This window comes from Ammospiza nelsoni, chromosome 2 (assembly GCF_027579445.1).
Source record: "Ammospiza nelsoni isolate bAmmNel1 chromosome 2, bAmmNel1.pri, whole genome shotgun sequence".
Taxonomy (NCBI): Eukaryota; Metazoa; Chordata; class Aves; order Passeriformes; family Passerellidae; genus Ammospiza; species Ammospiza nelsoni.
Window position 1 is genome coordinate 28,440,621 of NC_080634.1, and position 23,380 is coordinate 28,464,000.

General features: G+C 42.4%; 1 protein-coding gene across 1 annotated transcript; it reads right to left on the bottom strand.

The window, feature by feature from the left end:
* Positions 1-512: 512 nt before the first annotated feature.
* LOC132070050 (uncharacterized) lies at positions 513-23,361 on the bottom strand. Its single transcript, XM_059466623.1, has 9 exons — positions 23,285-23,361; positions 13,518-13,811; positions 12,563-12,817; positions 10,395-10,478; positions 8,078-8,134; positions 7,841-7,897; positions 5,040-5,111; positions 4,069-4,137; positions 513-1,911 (listed from the first exon to the last, which is right to left on the bottom strand). The coding sequence occupies exons 1-9, from the start codon at positions 23,325-23,327 to the stop codon at positions 1,898-1,900; spliced, it is 945 nt and encodes a 314-aa protein (XP_059322606.1). The 5' UTR covers positions 23,328-23,361; the 3' UTR covers positions 513-1,897.
* Positions 23,362-23,380: the final 19 nt, after the last annotated feature.

Genomic DNA, 23,380 nt, shown 5'->3' on the forward strand with positions numbered 1-23,380 from the left:
CCTGTGCAAGGTAAAAGGGTGACAGCTGGCAGTGAGAGACTGTCAAGCTTGTAGTTCTTGCTTTTATGTCAGCCTCCCATGTAAATGGGTTTTTCTACTTCTGATCAACCTCCAAAATTCCACAAACTATTCTGAAGACTTCCAGCAACTGAGGTTAATTAACCACAGCTGCTTACTATTTTTGAAGGCTGTTGCCTCTTGCTTTGGAAACAATGTCAGTTATATCAGGAGTCAAAGAATTTTCAAAACCACACAATATGAGACCTTTCTGTGTTGTTTAGTATGAAATTGCACGGGATTAATGGAGACCATGACACAAAGTGGTATAGTTTCTGGGAGTAGTTTCAGCCAGTTTCACTAATAATTTTTTACTATTATTTCTCACATTAATAACAGAAAAGACTTTGCCTAAGCAGGAAAACAAGCTACAGGTTTACTTTTAACATGATAACCACAACAAAGGATATCTTTGTGTGGAGACTTGTTAAAAAATTATTAACAAGCAGACAGCATTATCCTGATAAATTTATTGAAAGTGGAACAGAGAAGGACACTTGGGTCAGGAATACTGACCCCCCCAAAGCACAGCACCAAACAAACAAATAAAAAACCTGGATAAAATACATCACTTTGGTTAAGATTATTTTGGGGATCAGTTAGTAACTTCTAAGGTTAAATAAAAAATGTATGTACATTTACAAAAAGACATGACAAAGTTTTTTACATCTTGAATATTTTTTTAAATAAATTACAAATATTTACAGAGAGAAGTAGATGAAAAGGTTCTACCAAAAGTGACTTTTGAATGTTTGCACAGTGTACAGTATACAAGCTGTACACTCATGCAGCTGCAAATGGAAGAAAAAATTGTGGGAGTGGAAAGGGCAAAAGTCAAAACAAGGGGAAAGCTGAATGTTACCAGTGTCTTCTGATCTTTGGTTACCAGTGTCAAACCTTCATGATTCTTCACACATGCCATGTTCAAAATGAACTGAACTGGCTTTCAACTTTCATAAACAGTCAGCATGTAAACATAATGAAAAGCACTCCATAGCTTGATGTTCTGAAAGCATTAATGCATGGTGGTTTTCTTTTTGATTCTTTTTAAATTTCATTATATACACTACCTCAGTTTTCAAGTTTTTGTTCTAGTCTCAGGCAACTTAAAAAAATACTATTATTTCCTAGGAATGAGTAGAAATGAGATGACATTCTTCAAAAAATATGAAGAGCAAAGGCTTAAAAAGTCCTAAAAGTTCAAAAAATATAAAAAGCTTTAGAAAAAGACCAAACCTGCTGTTAATAACAGCTTTGTTACAGTGCAAAAACAAGCTGAAATGTGGTTTTATCCCAGAATGAACCACTGTCAGGAGATGATCCATTTGCCAGGCATCTGGCAAATCTAGGACATAGCTTTGTCTAGAACCAAGACTAGAAAATGCAGACTTCCACCATGTGGGCCTGCTGAAGGATGAAGTTTTTTTTCTGACTGTAAAAAGGTACTGATAAAAAAGTGAAAGCTGATCAGTTTTTTATTTGTTCACATTCATGCACATATATAAAACTTTGTAAATCTCTAAATATTAATGACAAAGAGGCTTTAGTGTGTTAGTAAAAAAAAACCCCATATACAAAAAAACCATATACAAAACAATTAAAAAGATTTTGTACATGATTTGGCCTATTTGTCTTCACATAGTAACACTAGAAAAGGAGGCTGTTTTTCCTGAGGAAAGAAAAATAGGCACTGGAAACAGTTCAGCCTGTCTTCAAGGGGCTTCTTGATGAAGGTCTGACAACTTCATTGCTTGTGGAAGGGAAAAGGTAGCACCTCCTTCATCACTGAATTCTACTGCTTCTCTTCCATGTTTGTTTGGGCAACAAAGCAATTATTTCCTTATGCTTTAAGATCTGAAACAAAAGAATAACAAAAGCATACAGGTAAATTACTATGTCTTTTCTTCTAGAAATTGAACTCGGTACATTAGAATACTGCAGGCTTTAGATACTAATGAGGGTTGTGAAGATGCACCAAGACACTGTCCCATGACTTGTTAACAATCCAGTCAGGGCAGGTACATGACCAATGGTAGCTGATAGCCTCTAAACATTTTACCCAAATTTTCTGTTTATGATTAAGCACATTCCTCTGCAACTGGATCACATTTAGAACATTTATTACTTACTGCCAGCCACCAGCTAAGCAGCTGGTAACCTGTGAAGTTGTTCTGACTTCGTGACTTTGGATCACATAATCAGGCAATTAAGACACCACTTCTATTCAAATGTTTTATGTCCATGATCTCAATATCAGCTGTGCATCACACATGCTTGTGTTGCTGCTGCTATTTCTTCCACACAATAATGCCAGGTGCTTTTGGAGTTTCCTCTCTTGAGGATTGAAAATACAGCTCTTATTTGACAAGGAGACTGAAGGCCAAGGGAAATTACAGCGCAGGAAATTCAAAACTACATGCCCAGCCTAACTCACCACATGAAACATGCATCAGCCTCTAACCAGGCTGGTTTCCAAAAAAGTACCCACCAGCCCACTTACATCACTGTTTCCACCTTGTTACACACATAGCAACTCTGGGGAGCCACCTGGATGTGCCAGGACACATCCTTTGGTCTTTGCTCCCATTTTGACAGCACTACCTGTCCCTTCCACTAATCTCCAGCTCAGCATCACTCCAGGATAAGATGTCAGGAGACAGTGTAGGAGGACAGAGGATGTTGACATATGGTACACAACTCTGTAGATGATGACAAAAAGAAAGCTGTCCCTAGTCTGGTTCTCACAAGGTCCCTGGATAGACTTGAAGTATTTTCATGATTTGTGTGTTTAAAATCCAAGCAGATTTACTGCTTTACCTTAGTGATGATACTGAAGAACACAACCAAAAAGCCAGTTGTGTGTGTGTGTGCGCTATTTCCTTGTGCAGTGAGAGTCTGAATATGAAATAGGGTTCTGTCACTTTACAACTTCAAGGATAAGCATCAGGTTTCATACGCGCTCCCTACCCTCAGAACACACAAAATGCTCTGTTCTCACGTGGTTTGCAAACAGAACCGAAGCAAGCACAGCTGCATCTGGTGCCTCAGCATGACATAACAGAGCAGTTCCAGATGCTAAACCTTTAAGGGTGACTCAGGAGCACAGTTGTTTAGCCCAGCAAAGCAGCATGTCACATGGACCAGGAATAATATACTGAGATGCTTCATTTGGCTTTCAGTATTACTCACTGTCAACTAACAGGATCTTAGTTATTACAACACACCACACCTTCCTCTGCAGCTATGCAGACTGCTCCAAGTCCATTTCCTGGTTTCATGACAAGTTCATCAGCAGTTTTGTCTGCATCACAGAGTCAGGTTTTTCACACTCAGTCCTAACTCTCTCCCAGCCTCCCATTCATCCATGTTTTCTTACATTCAGAGATTTTTTCACCCCTCTTTTCAACATTGTCTTCAGCAAATATCAGAATTTATAGATGTGATCGCTTGGCTGGCAATTCAACAGAAGTATCTAACTTGGGAGAACAAAAAACCCTGCAGCAGTAAGGTGCCACTTGCATTCACACTGCTGTGCATTTTGAGAATGTTTAAATGGATTACCTGCACCAGCAGACTCCAAAGTGGATGTGCACAGGGCAATCCATTGTGGTGCAGGAAAAAAGCATTTTTGCACCAGTAATAAAATTTTAAAAATATAAGTACTATTTATTTCATCATTATAATTCTTAAACTTTTATTTTGTGCATGTTTTATAATGTATGTCATACTTTAGTATGGTAATAATTGTATATAACTTATAAATACACATAAATTGGGTGTGCATGTTCAAAAAATTTTACTGATTTGGTAGACAACCACAAAAGGATTGGTGACCACTCACCTACAATACAAAAATCAGAAATTAGTATAAGAGGGCCACGGTTACACCACTCAAGTAAGCACTGTACAACAGACAAAATGACATTTTTCTTTTTTTTTTCAAGAAAGGAAAATTATTCTCAGTGTCAGTCAGCATACTCTCCCAAGACAGAGAGCTTCAACCCCACATACCTCCTTTAGTGCAGCTGGAGGAGTTGTCTGGGTGCCCCCCATTTTCACCTTCTGCATCCTGGGGTACTTCTGCAAGGACAAAGGCAATACTCAGACAATCCTGGACCTCACAGCACTCTGCCTATCTGCCCCAGTTGGAACAAGAACAATATGATTTGGATTTGGACCATTTGTTTGGCAACAATAGTAACCCTGACCAACATGCCTTACTCCCATGGGATCACCATCCAATACCTTCCTTCTCTCCTCCGTTCCTGCCTCTACACTGGCTTCACAATCCCTCACCCACCCTGTAAAGGCCAAGCACAGGAAATGCTCAGTGCCTGTGGTGCCACCTATTAGGTGGCATGAGGCAAAAGTCACACTGAACAAAGACTGCTCCATAGTCCAGGCACTACCTCCTTCATTCATATCATGGCCATCTGCCCGGTTACTGTGTGCATACACAATATAAAAAGGCTCCTGGAGAGGGCCATGAGGATGGTGAAGGGTCTGGAGAGGAAGTCTTATGAGGAGTGGCTGAGGTCACTTGGTCTGTTCAGCCTGGAGCAGACTGAAGAGAAACCTCACCACAGTCTATAACTTCCTCATGTGGGGAAGAGGAGAGACAGGTACAATCTCCTCACTTTCATGACCAGTGGCAGGACTCAAGGAAACAGCATGAAGCTGAGTCAGGGGAAGTTTAGGCCAGATATCAAGAAAGGGTTTCTCAACCAGAGGGTGGCTGGGAACTGGAACAGGCTCCCCAGGGAAGTGGTCACAGCACCCAGCCTGACAGAGTTCAAGAAGTGTTTGAAAAACACTCTCAGGAATATGGTGTGATTTTTGGAGTGTCATTGGCAGGGCAGGAGCTGGAGTCAATCCTGATGTGTCCCTTCCAAGTCACCAGATTCTAGGATTCTATGAAGGGATCACGGCCAGTTCGACTGCTGGGCCAGTAGTACTCACTGCTCCACAGAACAGGCACTTACCTTCCTGATTTACACCATTCTCAACTATCAGCTTGTCTTTCAGGCCCTCCTCATTCCCATCCAATGCTCTGTCTGAAGAGATCAGAGAACAAAAAGAGGTCAGGGAACTGCAGCCCCTCAGGAGCACAGGCCATGGCTTCTGGCCCTCCCCAGCACAGGCCTCACCTTCCCTCTGCACCTTCAGTACTGCTGTGCTATCAGCAAAAGCCCTGCTTGAAATTGCTTTGTTCAGAGGACATCATAGCCTTGCCTGCTATTTCCCACCCCTGGAGCAGTGACTGCCTGTTCCCCAGGTGATGCTGGCTGCACTGCACAGAGGTGCTCTGACTCCCCTGCCTGATGTTCCCATTCTATCCACAACAAAATAAAGCATTTTATTTTCTGCATCTCGTGTCCAAATGGACAACGTTTATCTATGGACCTGATTTCTCTTGCCTGAACTGTGTGTTTCTCTCCTTTCTACTGTAACTCAGGTGTAAAATAAACCTCCTTTTCCTATACCCATGTATATGGAAACAGTTACACCAGTGATAACACAATCCTGCAGTGCACCATAACCACCATCAACTACACAACCCCTGTTTCTTCAGATGAAAGAAAGCTGTTCCATACCCACTACAATATATGCAGGAAGAATAAACAGCAAACTCCAGGGACTTCTGAATTTTTTTGAGTTTCTTTTTCCTTATTGTCATTATTGGTGATTATTTTTCCTTTATAGGAAATACTTCTGCTTTCCCCAACCCCTTATTATCAGCCACTTGTGGAAATGGTGGAAGAGTTAATGAGTGAATGAATCACTAGTGCAAAAGATTGGGGAAAAAAATGACTTTTTTTCTCAAATTGAACAATAATGTTCAATTTCACTAGCCCTTTGGCATTAAAAGAACTTCTAGAAAAAATACAGGTCCCAGAACTTCCTTGAAATTTACAGTGATTGGATTAAGAAAACAAAACTGGGGCTTTGCTTAACTGCCTGATGAATGCAGTCAAAAGACTTTCCTAAAGCATAAAGCAAGAGGAAGATACAGTAGCAGGCTTTGTTCCTTAGAGAACCACATTTCTGGATGAAGTATCTCCCAAATATGAATTTTGCAAGCTGCTAAGCATCCCATCTCTAGATTGGCGTGCTGAGGCTCTTATCTTTCCTCCATGCTTACTTCTTCTCCCCACAGATGGCAAAAGCAGCATCATTCTCATCATATCAAAAAGGAAGGTGAAGCCCCAACAAGGTGTTTGCTCTGTGCTGTTTACCAAACCCAGCCTCCAGGTCTTTCTTGTTTCTCCTCCACTGATCTACCCATCAACATTTACTGTTCCTAAGGCAACAGGTTCTTCTAGGCCAACAGGGGAATGGAAAACTCTGCCACAATAGTCTGCAAAATATGCAACTCAGCCCTAAAGTGACAACTTCACTATAACACCTTTTAAAGATATTCCTGAGAACCACTATGTTATGCCACTTTAAGGACTCACAATTAATTTCAAATGCAGCTTCCCTCCAGCAACCACTTAAGGTCCCCAGACTATGAACAACATTGTTTATATTTGTGCCTACAACTTTACAAAAGTCTTGCCCATGTAGATTTATTGGTAAAGCTGCACAGATCTGCCAAAAAGAGCCAGAGACAGCTGAGAATCAGCATCTATTTTTTTTTGCTTCATCTGTGCTGCACTAACACTGTAACTTTAAACCCTTGCTCGTTGCAGACCTTAAAGAATCTTTAATAGAAACATTATAAAGCAAATTTAAGTGCAGTACCATAATGAGGGTTTCTGGGGGGTTTACTGGAGTTTTTTTCCTACCCATCCTCCTCATTTTCTCACTTTCGGATTCATACATAATCTCGACTTCAGCGGGCTCTGAACCATGGGCTAGAACCACAGCTTTAACAAATGTAAGGTACCAGACTGGACACCCACATGAAGGCACTGTGAGCTCAACACCAGAACAGTCCAAGAGGCCACTGAACCTGCACCTGATGGCAGGAGCTCTGGCCATTCCCCACTGAAACATTGTTTGGGCTGGGAACAGAATATTTCTTAAGAATCTTCCCCTGGTTTCCCTCATCTGCTTGACTGTCTTGGGGGTTAATTTTGTTTGGTTCCTATAACAGACCACAGTCCTTTCAACAAGCTAGAATATGATAGCCAAATTCACTCCTAAGTAAGGGGCACAGACTAAAGGAGTTGTCTCCTTCCCTAGCTGCTCACTGTATAAAGTGATTTCCACACCCCAACACACAAGAAGCCAGAAAACAGCACGATCTTGCTGCAAATTAAGGAAGTAGAAAAAAAACAAAACACTTCAATAAACCACTAAGAAAAAAACAAAACAAAAATTCACAACCAACCAAACAAAAATCCTCCAAATAAAAAAAACCCAAACAACTCAATGCAGATTAGAATTGACAACAGAAGCCCAGGCAAAGATCTGGACAGGAAGAGAGGAATGACAGATTGCTCTACAGTGTGCACTTTTCCAGCCCTCAACCTGAGGCCAGCCCCAGTTCTCTATTGTTAGAAAGGTAATTCACCTCCAAAGACAGCTGCTGACCAGGAAAATCTCAGGCCATTCACTGTCAGTACCTTTGCCAGCCCCACTAACACATTCACTAGGTGCAGGTCCCTATAATCATCCAATATTGGATCTCAAGTGAGATTTTGACTCTGCATGCGCCCACTTTGAAAACCAATTCAAAAGCTCAGACCCTGCAAAAAAGGAAATAGCAAATCAGAATCCCTGCTCCAACCAAGAGCAGCTGTTTAGAAACATTAATACCCCAAGACAGGTTTCTTACCTCTCTCTGAGTTAGATTGTTGTTGACTGTTACAAGGGTTAAGTTGCTCATGCTTTCCTATAAAGAAATTTATTTGTTTTAGAAAGTATGTATTAATGACCTGGAAACAAAATAACTACACTCAAAAAAAACTTACTCCTTTACCTCTCTAATGAAAGACTACAATGACACAACAAAAACTGACAAGCCCAGACCAAGCATCAGTCTGATTTCCACACATTTGTGACACTATCTTACCTGAGCCATTCACTGGACTATTATTCTGAGCAGTCCTTCTTCCAGGTTTAATTATACCTGCACACAAATAGAATATTTGGAGAAATTACAAAGTTTTGCTTCTTTGGAAGCTTGCTGACAGCCTCCATCCATTCCATCCCCCTCTCCAACCCCCGAACCAAAAAATAATACATTTCACTGAAAACATGAAACTGAATACTTGACTTGGAGGAAGAACAAAAAATGAAATAGTGTTTTGAGGGAAAGACAGTCAGTGAGAGATCAACAGAATGGGTCTCCTGCCACAGCAAGTCAGAACACATCTAATCAAATCTAAGGTGGAGCTTAACAATTTCTGATTATATATCTTGTACTTATTCTGCTGTTTGATTATACCTTGTATAAGCAATGCTTATCCTACCAAGGTGTAACAGGTTTATTTTCTTACATGTTCAAGCCCTTATTGTTTCAAGGGAATTAACTGAGTTGTTTTGATTCTAACTGATGATCAGTTTTAAGTGACATTCTTTGTGTGTTAACACCAAGACCAGTTTGTTTAACACCACCAACATGAATAAGGACACAGAAGGCACTTTCAGAAAGCTTGCAGATGACATCAAACCGGGGAGAGCAGGGGACATGCTGGAAAGCAGGCTTGCCACTCAAACTGACTTCAACAACCTGGAGAAACGTGCTGGCAGAAAAGGTGTGCTATTCAAAGGCAAACAAAGACCGAATCTCTTAAGTCAGCCCATGGACCTGCCTGGCTAGGAAACAGCTCTGCAGGAAAAGACCTGACAGCATGAACAAGCTCGACATTACACAGAAAAATGTGCCCTTGCAGTAGAAGGCTTCCAAATGCTGGGCTGTGTTAGCAGAAGCACAGTCAGCCCATCAACACAAATAATTCCTCCTCTCTATTCAATATTTGGGACACCACATGTGGAGTACTTTCTCTAGTTTTAGTCTCCCAATTAATGCAAAAACACCATGTTTCTAAGTTAGTCCAGCAAATGTCCACCAAGATGTCTAGGTTCAGGAGCTGTGCAAGGAGGTGCTGAGAGAACTGGGTTTGTTCAGCCTCAAGAACAAGGATAACAGCATGATGGCTCACTGCAGTCTACAACTAATGACAGAAAACAAAGGAAACCCCTCTCAGAAAAAAATAGGAGGCAATGGCTACCAGTTGCCAAAGGGCAATCCCTAACAGAAATAAGGACAATATCCTTCCCTACAAGAGTGATTCAGCACTTCAACACGTGCTGAAAGAGGCTGGGGAAATTCCCACCCTTGGAACTATTCAAAGTTTGACTGGACAAGGCCTTAAGCAACTTGATCTAGCTTTGAAGTTGATCATCCTTTGAGCAGGAAGTTGGATGAAACTTCCAGAGATATCTTTCCACCTAGTTTATTTTATGATTCTATGCCAACAGAAACTCAATGGACAATAAAGAGGAGAAGGTCCACATGCAATATATATCTATTTATGTCCTGATCAGAATATCATCAATTAGTCCTTCCCAGATGGGAGATGCCTCCAGTACTCTTCACCCTGCAGCTACCTCCAAGTGGTGGCCCCATCTGGAAGTCAACTTGAATCTTCCATGCAAAGCAGCATAGGATGAAGAAATATATTCCTGTTTGGGACTCTCTCCAATACAAGGAGAAAATATGGTGTGCCCCTCTTTTTCAAGTCAGAAGACAACACAGAAATCCAAAAATGTGGCAGAAAAAGATACAGAGTGATAGGCTGTAATTACTATTTCTGATTAAATGGTCAGATTTACAAAAAAGATACTTGAACTCCGTGTAGGGATGGATCAAAAAACAAATTCAGAACTCCATTATGATGGCAACACAAGCTGTCAGGAGGCACAGAAGGTCCCATTTATCAGTTGGCCACACTGAGTTGTCAGATTGGACTCAACATATGATATTCAGATCTGGTACAAGCCTGTCCCACCAGTAAATGGGATCTTGAAGGCAGCTTTATAATGCTCTTAAAAATCAGGCTGTGAAAACACACTCAGGTAAGAACAGGAGAGGCTACACATACTTGGTAAGTAGAAACACACTGTAAATTAAACACCCAGTCTGAAGGAGAACTATGCAAATACTAACTGCAGTGTTTCCTAGGACTCAGAGCCCAGTGTCAGAATGCAAGAAAGTCCAGTACATTATTTCCTTCAAATCTATTCATTTGTGCCTAAGTTGGATTTGTTTCTTCTACTGATTTTACAAAACACTTGCTGGTCAGAAATTTTCACACATTCTACAGAGCCTTAGATGAGTATAATCTGGAAGCACATAAAGCTCAGTTAGGAAGTGCTATACATACCTTTCCAACACAGGAATCCTAGGATTACAATTAGGGTAATAGGTACAATAACGAGGAAAATAAGACTATTTCCATGTTTAACACCTGTTTAAAAAGGAAATCATACTGGTTAGTTAGAAAGTAACTGAATGATACACTAGTTCAGTAGAGCTATAACCCCAAATATATTTTATAGCTATTTTTAAAGGGTAACCTCAATAAATTAATGCACCAGACTCAGTTATTAGCAAAACCCTGAGCCATCTCCAGGACAGTTACATGTTAAGCACCTCATTTCAGTGAAGGCACATTACCCCTTGAAAGGCAATGGCTACTCCTATGAAAGGCAGAGCCAGATTTCAAACAAATGAAATTTCAGCAAATATCTTGTATTGGGTTTCCACTGCAAGGTTTTGATGGTTTCTGTGAGAAGATGCCAGAAGCTGTCCCTATGTCAGATAGCGCTAATGCCAAGCTGGATATGTGCTGCTGGCCAAGGCAGAGCCTATCAGAGACTGTGGCAGTGTCTCTGGGATAACACTTCTAAGAAAAGGGAAAAACTGCTGGACAACAACAGCTAGGGGGAGAGGGGAGTGACAATATGTGAGGGAATCTGCCCAACAGACAGACAACCAAGGTCACTGCAGAAGGACGTGCAGGTGCTGGAGCAGGGATTCCCCTGCAGCCCATGGAGGTCCCCACATCAGAACAGGTGGTGCCCAAAGGAGGCTGTGACCCCTTGGGAAGCCCACACTGCAGCAGCAGGCTCCTGGCAGGACCTGTGACCCCTTGGGAACCCCACACTGAAGCAGGCTCCTGGCAGGACCTGTGACCCCTTGGGAAGCCCACACTGGAGCAGCCTCCTGGCAGGACCTGTGACCCCTTGGAGAGATTAGCCCACGCTGGAGCAGCTTTGCTGGCAGGGCTTGTGAGTCTGTAGGGAAGCCACACTGGAGCAGTTCATGAAGAACTGTGGGAAAGACTCATGTTGGAGAAGTTCATGGAGACTGTCTCCTGTGGGAGGGAGCCCACATTGGCTCATGGGGAGTGTGAGGAGGCCTGCCCCTGAGGAGGAAGGGCAATGTATAATGAGCTGACTCAAGCCCCATTCCCCATCCCCCTGTGCTGCTCAGGGAGACCTGCTCAGGTAATGATATTGGGAGCGAAGTTGAGGCTGGGAAGAAAGGAGAGGTTTCAGGGAGGTGTTTTAGATTTGCTCTTGTTTCTCATTATCCTGTTCTGATTTTGACTGGCAATAAATTAAACTCATTTTCCCAAAGTTGAGTCTGTTTTGCCTATGACAGTAATGGCCAAATGACCTCTCTCTGTCCTTGCCTCAATGAGGCTTTTATCATATTTTCTCCTTCCTGCCCCACAGAGGAGGGGGAGTGACAGATCAGCCTGAAAGGCACCTGGCAGCCAGCCAGGTCAACCTACCATATGCCTCACATCTGACAAGTTTATCCAGTAAAGGAAGAAGTCTGTACTAGTAAACCATGACAACTACTTTTGCACAGAAATGAGAACTTTTGTCATTAGGGATTGCCTTAGGCACCCTACAAACCAGATGGTTCCAAGCATATTCTCAGTCTGTGCCTAAAGAAACCCTAAAAATTCAAGCCTTAAGCTGAGGGCTGTCCCAAAGCAATAAGCAACAGGAGGAACATTCTCTTTTCTATCTTATACCTCTCCATGAAGGAGGAAGGAACTATGCTCATTGACTCACACACATGCTAGATGAGAAAATATTTTATCTTATTTTATTTATTATTTTATCTTATGGCTGCTAGATGACTCACTTGAAATGGCTGAATAGTTTCACTCCAATTCATGTACTGTACTCCAGAGCAGTACAAAGAGGACAAGTTCCTAGCATTAATTACATAAGACCAGAAGGTTCAGAAGAGATCTTCTAAGACCTTCTAATCTTTATTATTACTCAAATCAAGTCACAGCTAAAGGTTTTATTCTGTAGAGATCCCTGCAAAAAGTATCTTTCCAGGGGGATCAACCTGTCATCCTCATACTTTTCACAAATTTTATACACACTTTTAGCCAACAAATCACTTCTGGTGCATTTTACTCTTGAAATTCAACTTCCTGGGAAGTCAGGAGAAACCTTACAAAGGCCATGTTGTTTCCCAAACAAACCCCTCAGACCTATGTTTGCAACATGACACATTTATTACCTTTTTCTTCTGGAAGGCATTGAATCAAAGAGATTTCAGAGCTCCTTTCTGTTTGTGAATATTTAATGATACATGTAGCATTGGAGGTAATATCAACATTCTTCAAAGGGACAGAAAGCTCCTGGTTCCGATATCTGTGTGGATTGTTACTGAGCTCCCAAGTGTAATTCAGAGATGCCTGAAAATTTGCTGTACAGTTTAATACAAGTTCATCATCACTGGTGCTGCAATTTATTTCAGGTTTTGGAAGAGAATCTAGATAGAGAGAAAGCATTCTATATTACTTTAGTTTCTACATTTCTTTTACTAGTTTCTAAAACATTCTAATTACTTTAGTTATTACTTTATAAACTATATAGAATTTCAGCACAGGACAAGGGCTGGAGCAACAAAAGCAGCAGGAGAGTGCATAGACAAAAGTGTGGGGGTATGTGCACATATGCCTGAGAAATGTGTTTCTGAAAGTGACCTGTAAACCTCCTGTTTGTGGTTCTCCCATTCCTAGTCCAAGAGTCCTTGTGGTTCACCATCCACAGGGCTAACAGACACACTGGTCACACATATTTCCCCAAGACTACAAGTGAGGCTGAGTAGATCTGCACAGGATGATGCCACAGGTGTTCAGGCATGCGTAATATGCCTGCAGGAATAGCTTTAATAGATACATCATGCCTGGGATTACCTGGTCAGCTTGCTCAAAAAGTTTCATTGTCTACCTGAAAGTGCAGTGTGCCATCTACACACGTTCTAGAAGTCATGCCAAGGTGAGTAATGATGGGCACACAAATGAGATGCTACCTTTGAAAACTTGTTCAAAGTGGCTAAGCCATTTAAAAATAGAGACAAAGAACAGCCCCCTCTGTTTCTGTTTGCTTCCTTAATAAACAATGCCCTTTCTAGACATTTTAAAGTGAATAATGCTTCACATTCTTTATGCAGTTCTTCCAGTACTTACCTAACACAACAAGTTCGAAGTTTAAGCTGTGTTCTTCCACAGAATTCCAGTACACTAACTCATATGTGCCAGCGTCATCCTTCTCCAAGTTAACTATAGTCAAGGATCCATTCTTCATAAGTACACTCCTACTGCCAAGACGACCATAATATGTTGGTTTGTTTTCATATTCCCATTCAGCCACTTTATGCTTGTTTTTCTTCCAGACAATTTCCATTATTTTTTGGTCTATTTGTACTGGAAAAGTAAAATTTTCTCCCATGATGCCAATTATTTCTTTTTGGTAGCCATGTGCTATAGGGGGGGAAAGGAGAAAAAGTTACTTCAACAATTGTTTTATAAAACACTGCTTGACTAATGCCCTATTCAATATCAGATACATTCAAATTTAGGTTAGAAGTACATCACAAAGTTGCAAACTAAGGTACACAATCAGGTAAGAACTACCCAAACCCAGGCTGACAGCACAATTGTATGACAAGCATGGCAAAGGAATCCAGTTTCCACATTCTGGTCCCAGGCAGAACAATTGCCCCAATGATCTTCCCTATCCTAAGCCCTTCTATCTTCAGTACTTTCCCTCTGTGCACTTGAATTAGGCTTCCTGCCCATGATCTGGTGAAAAACATTAAATGAAGAATTGTCACCACCAAAATCTCTTTGAGGATCTTGTTGCAGAACACCCACACTGAAGTTCCTGCTGATCAAATAAACTGTAATTTTTCCAGTATGAAAATATTCACAGTTAGTAAAAAGCACACTTCTGACGCAAAACTGTTACTGAGTTCAAAGCACCTGCTCTGAAGTCATGGGGGTATTAGGGATTTCCCTTGAAATGTCACTTAAGCAAGTTTATTTCACAGCCAGTATGTGTGAAACAGCATCCCATCCTCTGAGATCTTGCAGAGCTGTCAGCAAGAATGAAGCTGTTCAGAAATCTCCACTGCTCTCAGCTTCGAATCAATTACATTCTGCTAAAATGCCCAGGCATTCAATATAAATAAATAAACCACAACAGAAGAGAGATAAGAGATTTTTCCTTAATTTTCATTGAAAACAGCTACATTTACATAGAGGAAAAAAAACTGCTCACACTGATGTAACAGACAAAATCCTGCTGTGGGGAAAGGACCACAACCTTAAAACCAACAACATCTCTGTGTCTCTGCTTCAGTCTTCAGCAATCACCTCCCGCTTCTAAATAGCTCCAAATGGCTCTAGAACAATTGCAAGATCACTGCCATGCCAGACAGGAACATAGACAAAAACACTCTGGTATTGAGTTCCAGTTACACATTTGCATTTAGGAATCTATTTTGGTCCACAGTAGCTGGTTTTTACTTCTATGTTGAAGGAAGGGCATGGTTAAGCTGCAAATGAGGTCTCACATTAAGGCAGGATTCCCAATCTGCAGCATGTAAAACTTCCCTTTAAACAGCTGCTATACATGGCGAAACAAATATTTCAGATGTCTACTCCTCAAGCCAACTGGTTCCCAGTGACAGCTAGTATTCTGGGTTTTATCTTTTTTTTTAATTCATTCCTAAATTGCATCAGTTTAAGGACACACCAATTCCTATATCCTGGCAGACAGAACATCAGCTAGGCCTTCCTTTCCCACTGGCAAAGGACAGTGCCCATCAGCTCTTCTGCCACCCCATAGAAACACAGACTTTCTCTGACAGCACAATGAACACAAGCAATACAAACACACTTCTGTGTGCTTGGCTAGAGAACTGCATACACATCTCCTCCATGCCTTACTTTCTATGGAATATCCAATTTGTTTGCAATTTACCCACGGAAGCACTCTTCTCACACCACTGGAGTTTGCAAATTCTTCTTGTCTGCACCTACACCTTTTCCAGGCACAAGGATTGTAGAAGTAATCAGGGTAAAGCTATCAACACCCACATCTTGTCAACACTACCTATCTGCTTTCTTTGCATTCTCCCCTGTTCAGGTGGATTTAAACATTTTACTTGAGCATCTCTTTCCACCTATCTCAATTAATGATTTCCAGAAGAAAAAAGAACTCAGGAACTCCAGACTTTGTGTCTGGAGACCACAAGATTGCAAGAGACTGGGTAGGGTGAACACTATTTCGATCTGACAAAGCCTTGTTAGAGACCTTTGTCTCATAAAGACAAATTCCAGGAGTGCGTATTCCTCAAGAAGTCATCCCTCACTGCCTAAGGACCTTTGGTATTTCTGGTATGGAGAAATCATCCCTGCTCTTCCCACTGTGAAATTCTACCTCTAGGTAGCTTTGGCTCACAGACACAAGCAGGCTGTGGTGGCTTGACATCAGCATAAGCCAAACCACAGTGGCTGTTGACAAGAGCCTCCAGAAAGGACAGCAGCTGCTTGCTGGGCCCTGAGAACACAAGCAAGGACAGCCACCACTGCTCAGCCAACTACTTAAAACTTTCTACATCTGGGTGCTGATCTGGGTAAACGCTCCATGTCTTCACTCTCTTTCAGTTAGGCATAAGTGCTAGGCTGGAATTATGAGAGCAAAGTTCTTCCTTCTTCAAGCCCAGGAGTGAAACTGAAGGAAAGCAGAGCTGAAAAAAACCCACGTTTTCTCTGCACGGGTTCTGCATGGCACAGGGGAATGTGCTGTCTTCAGCACACTCTCTTCTTGCTGGCTGGTGGAACAAAGACTTGGCAGCAAGGAGCTGATGAGCTCCTCCCAAGGGCATTCAGGGCTCCCAGCAGCAGGACAAGGAAAAGGTTATTCCTCAAGGATAACAGTAATCTCCTCCCACCTTAGAACTCCAATCTCTGGGTTTATTTCCGTGTTTCACTGTTCTAGTGAAAATGTGAAGTCTCCCACTCAGCGCCGTCAGCTTCCTTTTTTCAAGGAAATCATACAGAAATATTGCATAAGCTCATAACCACACATCTTTGAGCTTCTGGGAAAGTATGTGTCATCATGTTTTCTAAATTCCTGAGAAACCCTTCCCCATCTTTTCTACTTGATTTTATATGGAAACATATTTCCTATTCCACAGTGGTGAGCAAACAGGGAGAAGTGACAACCAAATACTCTCTCAAACACTCTTTGGAAGGCTAGAACTGCCTTTTCTTTAATTTCTTTGCCTTCTCCCTCTCTTCTTGCTGTAGCCTATTATTCTGATATAAAGTTCACACAACAAAATAGTGCTGTGCTAAGGCCTCCAGTAGCCTCTACAGAAACCATCAGACTACCAGCTCCTGTGTCTCCTAAAACCCTCTTCAAATTCCTTCTTATGTCAAGTCTTTGTGTTCCTTCCTTCCACTCAAATCACATGCTCAAAGTGGCACAGACAAAGAGGAGCTAACATTGTGTGGGTAAAGCCTCTTCTGCAAACCCACCATCTCACCTTGTCTACATCATCTTCTGTTCTCACTTCTCCAGCAGCCAGACCCACACACCCCAGTGCTGTACTTGAGTTTTAACACTCTCCAGACTAATTCTGACTCTTTCAGCATTTTAGCAGGCTGCTAAAATGCTGAAAGATTCGGTTCAGACTAATATTCAGTTCAAACTAAGTTGAACTTGATTCTCCATTTACCAGCAATAAATGCTTCATTACCATATTTGTCTACCTGGTTTGACTTGCTTCACTATTTTTCTTGGAGCTGACATAAAGCCTAGTTATTTTGGAAAACATCTGTAAGCTAAGCCCTTTTTATCTTTAATGCTATCATTAATATTTCTGGTCTCAAATACCTATTTGATATGCATATAGGTATAAATTAGGTCCATACAGGCAGCAGATAGGTTCTCCTATTACCCCTATTATCCTATTACTCCTATCCCTCCTATTAAGACACTAACATTCCACCTGCTGAAAATGGGTGGAAAAGCCTTTATAAGCAGTTTATTTGCTTCAAGAGTAGAACTTTCTAAAGAGTAAATTTTTCTTTTAATTGTTGTAACTTCCCAACTAACCCCCTCTCTTCAGCTTTTTTAGAATTTTGAAATCCCCCAGCAACTGTAACCACAGACAATTATGCTCCCTCCTAGCTCTGAAAACCACCAGGGGCAGAAAACCCTGAAATAAATGTTCAGGCCAGAAGGACTATGAGAACATTCACCAACCATAGTCCTCTGAATTCCCCCCCAGGGCACAAACACAACCCACTTCCCAAACTCCAGAAAGAAAGCACTTAGAGCCATGGTGTAAAAGCACAGACAAAAGCTACAGCCAGGGGAGAGAGAGCACAGATGACCATAAACTGTGGCAGCAGCCCAGGCTGTTGCAAGATAAAATCAGATTTGTGCAGGAATGAATGCCAATCCTACATGTAACATCCAAATCAGAGGTGTTCTCCTGCACACTGCAGCACGTTCAGAGATGTGTGTGTTGTTCTCCTGGACAAAAGCAGACCTAAGGGTGGCATCTACCACCAGCCCTGGGTCCCTCCCTACCACAAAATCCATACCTTCAGTCATATCCTCAGCAAGGGCCCAACAACAGGCAGCATTCCCATGTAGAGGCTACCCAGTCATTTTTAAACCATGCATGGGGATGACTTACCAATTCCTCCTTCTCCCTTTTTTTGTCTGCCTGTTCCTGCAGTGAAATAGGCATGCAGAGAGCACAATCTGCTGACAGACCATACTTCACACACATCCCCACTCCAACTAAAGAAATAACAAAAATACCCACAGAAGGACTGTAACTCCCGGATGTGACTCACTGTGGGAACACCAGTGCTCATGCATGGAATGCAGAGGATGTGGTGACATGTGGAAGAACAAGAGTGAGAGCATAGAGAGGGGGCAGGCACTGATCCCTTCTCTGCAGTGACCAGTGACATAAACCAAGAGAATGGCCTGAAGTTGTGCCAGAGGAGGTTTAGGTGGGATATTAGAAAAAGGTTCTTCACCCAGAGGGTGGTTGGGCACTGGAACAGGCCAGGAGGGAGAGGACTGGGAATCACCACTTTCAGCACTGGTAAACTATTACAAAGGATAATTGAGTCCTGCAGATTATTGATTATTTACAGTGTCTGGGCTTTGCTTAGGGACAGAACTGACTTGCATTTATGCCTGCCTTGAACTATGAAAAAAGCAGCTGATTGAGAGCAGTCCAGAGACACTGGACCAGGTTGCCCACAGAATGGATGCCCCATCCCTGGCAGTGTTTAGGGCCAGTCTGGATGGCACTCTGAGCAATCTGGTCCAGTGGAAAGTGTCCCTGCCCATGGCAGAGGGTTGGAACTGGATGATCATTAAGGTCTCCTCCAACCCAAACCATTCCATGATTCCAAGTCCTCTGGTCACTTATTTCCAGCATCCAGACAGCAGCACTTCCTGTGCTGTACATCTTCATGTAGGCTCTGAAATCAATGGCACTGGGAAAATAATCTGTCTTGGTAACTCTTTCCTTTAATCAGGTTCATTTTCAGCCAGATCATCTTTGCAGTTCTACTTATAAAGGATGGCACAAACTGATGCCACAGGCAGGAACTGTTCCCAACCTGCAGGAGCACCAGCTTAAAAAGACTCCAAATTACAACCTCTGTCCCTTACAAACCCTGTATCACCCAGCCCACTGTCACACTACCCTGAACAGGCCCAAAAGCTCCCCTGAGGCTGAAAACAGATAGGAGGACTAGTAAGGAAAAAACAAAAGAAAAAAAAAAACAGAAAAACCCCCAAAATAAACAAAGGTACACCCATTTTTATGAACACCTTTAACACACCCAAGATCAAAGGAGTCAGTGTATGCAATCCAGAGATGATCCTCACTTTCTAAAGTCTAAGACCATTAATTACATTAAGGCAAGAAACTATCTGAAAAAATTTTCACTCTCTTCATCCTGTAGTGTTGAATAGCAATGGCAAAAATATTGTTTCGTTTTGGTTTAAATATGACATAACCTCAGCTCTTGTCAAGAGTTTTTTAGCAGAGAGCAAAGGTTTAGTTTGACTTTTTTCCCCTCTATGTGTGGAATTTATAACTGATTATAATTCCTCTGTTTGTTCAGGAAGATTCAAGGGTAAGGGGACAGAACAACACAAGTAGGTGTCAGCTTCACAGTGCTGATAACTGATTTTTCCATTTATACTATTTAATATTGTGTTTGACATTTCTATTAGCAACACACAAAATAATAACATTCCACAAACAACCTGAATTTGTTAGGAGTCCAGATTTTCCCACAAACGACACCCCTCATGGAGTGCAGAGACACAGAAGAAACACTGAGCAACCCCAGTGTTTTTCTAATTTTTAAAAATTTAGAAAGGAAGATATATTTGTGTGTACAGAGAAAAAAAAGAAAGACAGGAAAATTAACAATAGTAATAAACAAAGCAAGCTCAAACTTGTTGAACTGCCTAATGACATAGACACAAAAATCCACATTGAGGGAAGTTTGCTTTCTATGCTGGTCACTCTCAGAAGAAGTCTGAAAGAAAAATCTTTTTTATCAGCTCTCAGGTTGTTAGTGTGTGCTCAGGACTGGAGATGGCAACTTCTGCTTTTAGGTGACCCATGTTTTCTCAGTTTAACTCAATTTTTATAAAGAAGTTAAATTGAGAAACAAAGCAACCATTAATGCAATCATACAATGAAAATGGCATTCAGGAATACATCTAAATATGCAACAACTAGAAGGCAAGAACAAATACTGCACAAAAAAGAGTTGATTTTCAGAACACTGAAAAAGTTGTGTGGCTTTCAGATGAGCATTACTAGAGATGCAGAATGCTTCTAGATGCTCTAGTCTCTAGTTCACATATCCAGCTTACTTCCCATATGCCCTCTGCTTTTGGGGCAGGATCTTGATGCAGCTAAAGCAAGTTTGGTTGTACCTACAGTGCAACAGAACATCCGCACAAGTGTGGCTTGCACTGTGATGCCCCTCTTGGCGTGATACTACTTATTCACTTCCTCCACAGAAAGGACAAAAAGATCTCTCTGTTCTGTTGTTGTTCTGTTCCTCTGTTCTGTTGTTGGAACGGAGGAAATTCCTCTGGCTGCCTGGAGGACTCGAGCCCCTGCCCAGGGGGCTCAGAGACCTTGGCACAGAGCCCAAGACCCCTGTGCCTTTGATTTAGCCCTTGGAAAAACCAATTACCACCTTTATATGAAGAATTACAAGTCAAGAAAGTTTAAGTAGAATGACAGTCACTTTATCACAGGGTGAAAAATAGATTTTTGGGGTTTTTAGAATGAGGGCTCAGGGTCCCAAGATGGAGGAATTTGGGCATGCCCTGTCTTTCTTTCTTCTTCCTAGCCTTCATGTTCTGGGTGATGTTGGCACTTTTAGATTAGTTTAGAGTAGAAGCTCACTGTCTAACATAGGTGATAGGCATTGGGAAGTTATTGTAAATAGTTTACAAGTCGTTTTTAGTATAAAAAGATAACACTGCCCCCGGGGCAGGCAGAGTGCCTCAACCCTCGGTGGGTTGGAGAAACAATGTTATAGATAAGAAACAGTAAACAACCTTGAGAATGAGAACAGAAAAATCCTGACTCCTTCTTCAATGACCGGGCTGGGAAAAAAGAAGCTTGTACGTATCTCAGGGTCACTCTGACCAGCAGAAGCCCCAAAACCCTGCGGGTTCCTTCACCAAACCGGGCCACAGATACCACATTGACTTTCTTTCCACCCACAGACAACATCCAGGATCCCAGATCTGAACAGAGTTTTGTCTTGAACTTCCAAGAACTGAATGAGCATGTTCTTGGTAGGTCTAATATCAAAGTCCTTCCATAGCCTTGAGACGAGGTTTTTTGCTGTAATTGACAAGTCTGAGGTTTCACCAGATAAAAATCTGACTTAGCCTGGCATTGTGAAAAGCAGGAATCCCTATGTGGTGAGCAGGAATTCTGAAGACACCAAAGCTACACTGCAACTTCTGACTTCCACAAGGGAATGAAGAAGGACATCTTCTCCCCTACTCCAGACATTCAGCAGTGTGACTGGGATAAGTGCAGGGCTTTGAATTTGGATGGAGAAAGGATTCTGGAGGGGAAAGCTGATAAGCTGACAAAGGATGAGGATCTAACAACAGCATTCTGGTGTTTAGAACAGGTGTTTGCAAGGCTAGAAACTTGCAGGCCAAGTTGAACTGCTACTGATTTACGTCATTAACTAGATTCAGGGCCTTGATTTTCACATGGAGAGATGATGGATTATTTTACCTTGTTAAAATGAACATGAAATATTTACACCTAGTCAACACACACATAACAGCAATAATGCAAGCATACAAACAAGAACATGGTGGGAAACCGTGGCTATTTAGTTTAGTGAACAACAGTAAAGTGTTTGCATTCCAGATCTCCCACCCTGATCAACCACTTTAGAATCAAAGTTTTACAGAGAAGGCAACAGAACTAGCTAAGTTTTTCATCAAAGGAGGACATTATGATACCTGCAGCCACAATTACCCTCTCTAGATATCTAAGCACCATCACCTCCTCCTTTCAGTTGTAAGTTCTTTGGAACCTGGAATTTTTTTTCTCTAGGCAAATCTATAGCACACGGTCTGAGTGCTCAGAGTAGCAGCGGCACGCCAATTTACATAATGCAAGGTAACAAAGTGCCTTGACTCACAGAGAAAGTTACCAGAAGGTACTCAGTTAATCATGCCTCAGTCACACTCATTTAGAACTCAGCAAAAGCGCTGCAGATGAGATAAAAAATTGCAGGTAAGGCTTAACATGGGCAGACTCATGCAGCGTGCAGTGTCCCGGCTTCTCCCCTGGCCCTCCCTGCACACCGGGACCCCCAATGCTCTCTTACAGAACAGGGCCTCTCCATATCAATTAAATAAAGCACCTCAGGAATAGCATGAGGAGGAAATCACTGGGAGGTGCTCCGAGCTCTCAGCAACAGAGAAGTTCCTTTTTAAACAGGGGAATACAACAGCTCCTATTGTAGGCACATTCATGAAACTCCCAAAGCAAAAAAAAAAAAAAAAAGAAAGAAAAAAAAAGAAAATGAAAACCAAAACAAAAATCGAAAACCCAAAGTCAGAAGAAATCCCTTAGACTACAGGAATGATAAGGTCTTCATAGATTAAATCATGCTTTTTGGTTCATCTAGCAATAGCAACTCGCTCTGATAACAAGAACATTTGTACATCCATCTTCAAAAATGAACAGATTTTGTTCAAATGAACAAAATTCAATTTCAAAAATGAGCAGATTCTGTTTATCCTCCTCACGTTCACAGCCCAGTGCAAAGGCTATGCGTGTAAGGATTATGCTCCTAAGGCACAGCGGTGGCATTTGGATTAAGAAGCCCTTTGACTAGTATTTCAGCAGCAGTTAGTGGTAACCATTTACTTGTACCACAAAAATCACACATATCCCCACCCCAAGCTTCCCGTTAACTCAAGTTTGAAACAAACGGGGCACAGGAACGTGCCGACAACAGGGCGGGGAGTTCCCGAACGCGCGGATGGCCGATGCACAGGGCGATACACAGCTCTGGTTTTAGGCGCGGGTCGGAAGCCGCCGCCCGGTGGTGCCCGCCGCCCTGGGCAGGGCAGGAGCGGCCGGGGACGCCCGTCCCGCCGGGAGCCACTGTCACAGGGATCGTGGGGGGCTGGCGGCGCCGGGGGCAGCCCCCCGGGCACCACGGGGCTCCCGGCTCTCCCAAATCCCCGCCGCGCCCGGCTCCGGAACACGCCCGCCCGAACGCCCGGGAAGCGGCGGCCGAGGGTGCCCCGCTCCCGCTGCCCCGGGGGCACGGAGACACGGAGACAGGGAGGAAAGAAAGCGAAGGAGTCGGGAAGGGTCCCCACCGCTTACCCAGGAGGAGTGAGAGGCACAGGAGCGAGGTCAGCAGCCACATGAGCGCCCGCACGGTGACTGCCCCGGCAGAACCCGAAGCCGGCAGCGGCCACG

Excerpts from the sequence above, each read along its gene's own strand:
- LOC132070050 (XM_059466623.1), bottom strand. The coding sequence starts at position 23,327 with ATGTGGCTGCTGACCTCGCTCCTGTGCCTCTCACTCCTCCTGG. Across the intron at positions 10,479-12,562 it reads ATGCCTTCCAGAAGAAAAAG|GTGTTAAACATGGAAATAGT; the intron begins GTAATAAATGTG and ends CTTTTTAAACAG. Across the intron at positions 4,138-5,039 it reads GAATGGTGTAAATCAGGAAG|AAGTACCCCAGGATGCAGAA; the intron begins GTAAGTGCCTGT and ends TTGTCCTTGCAG.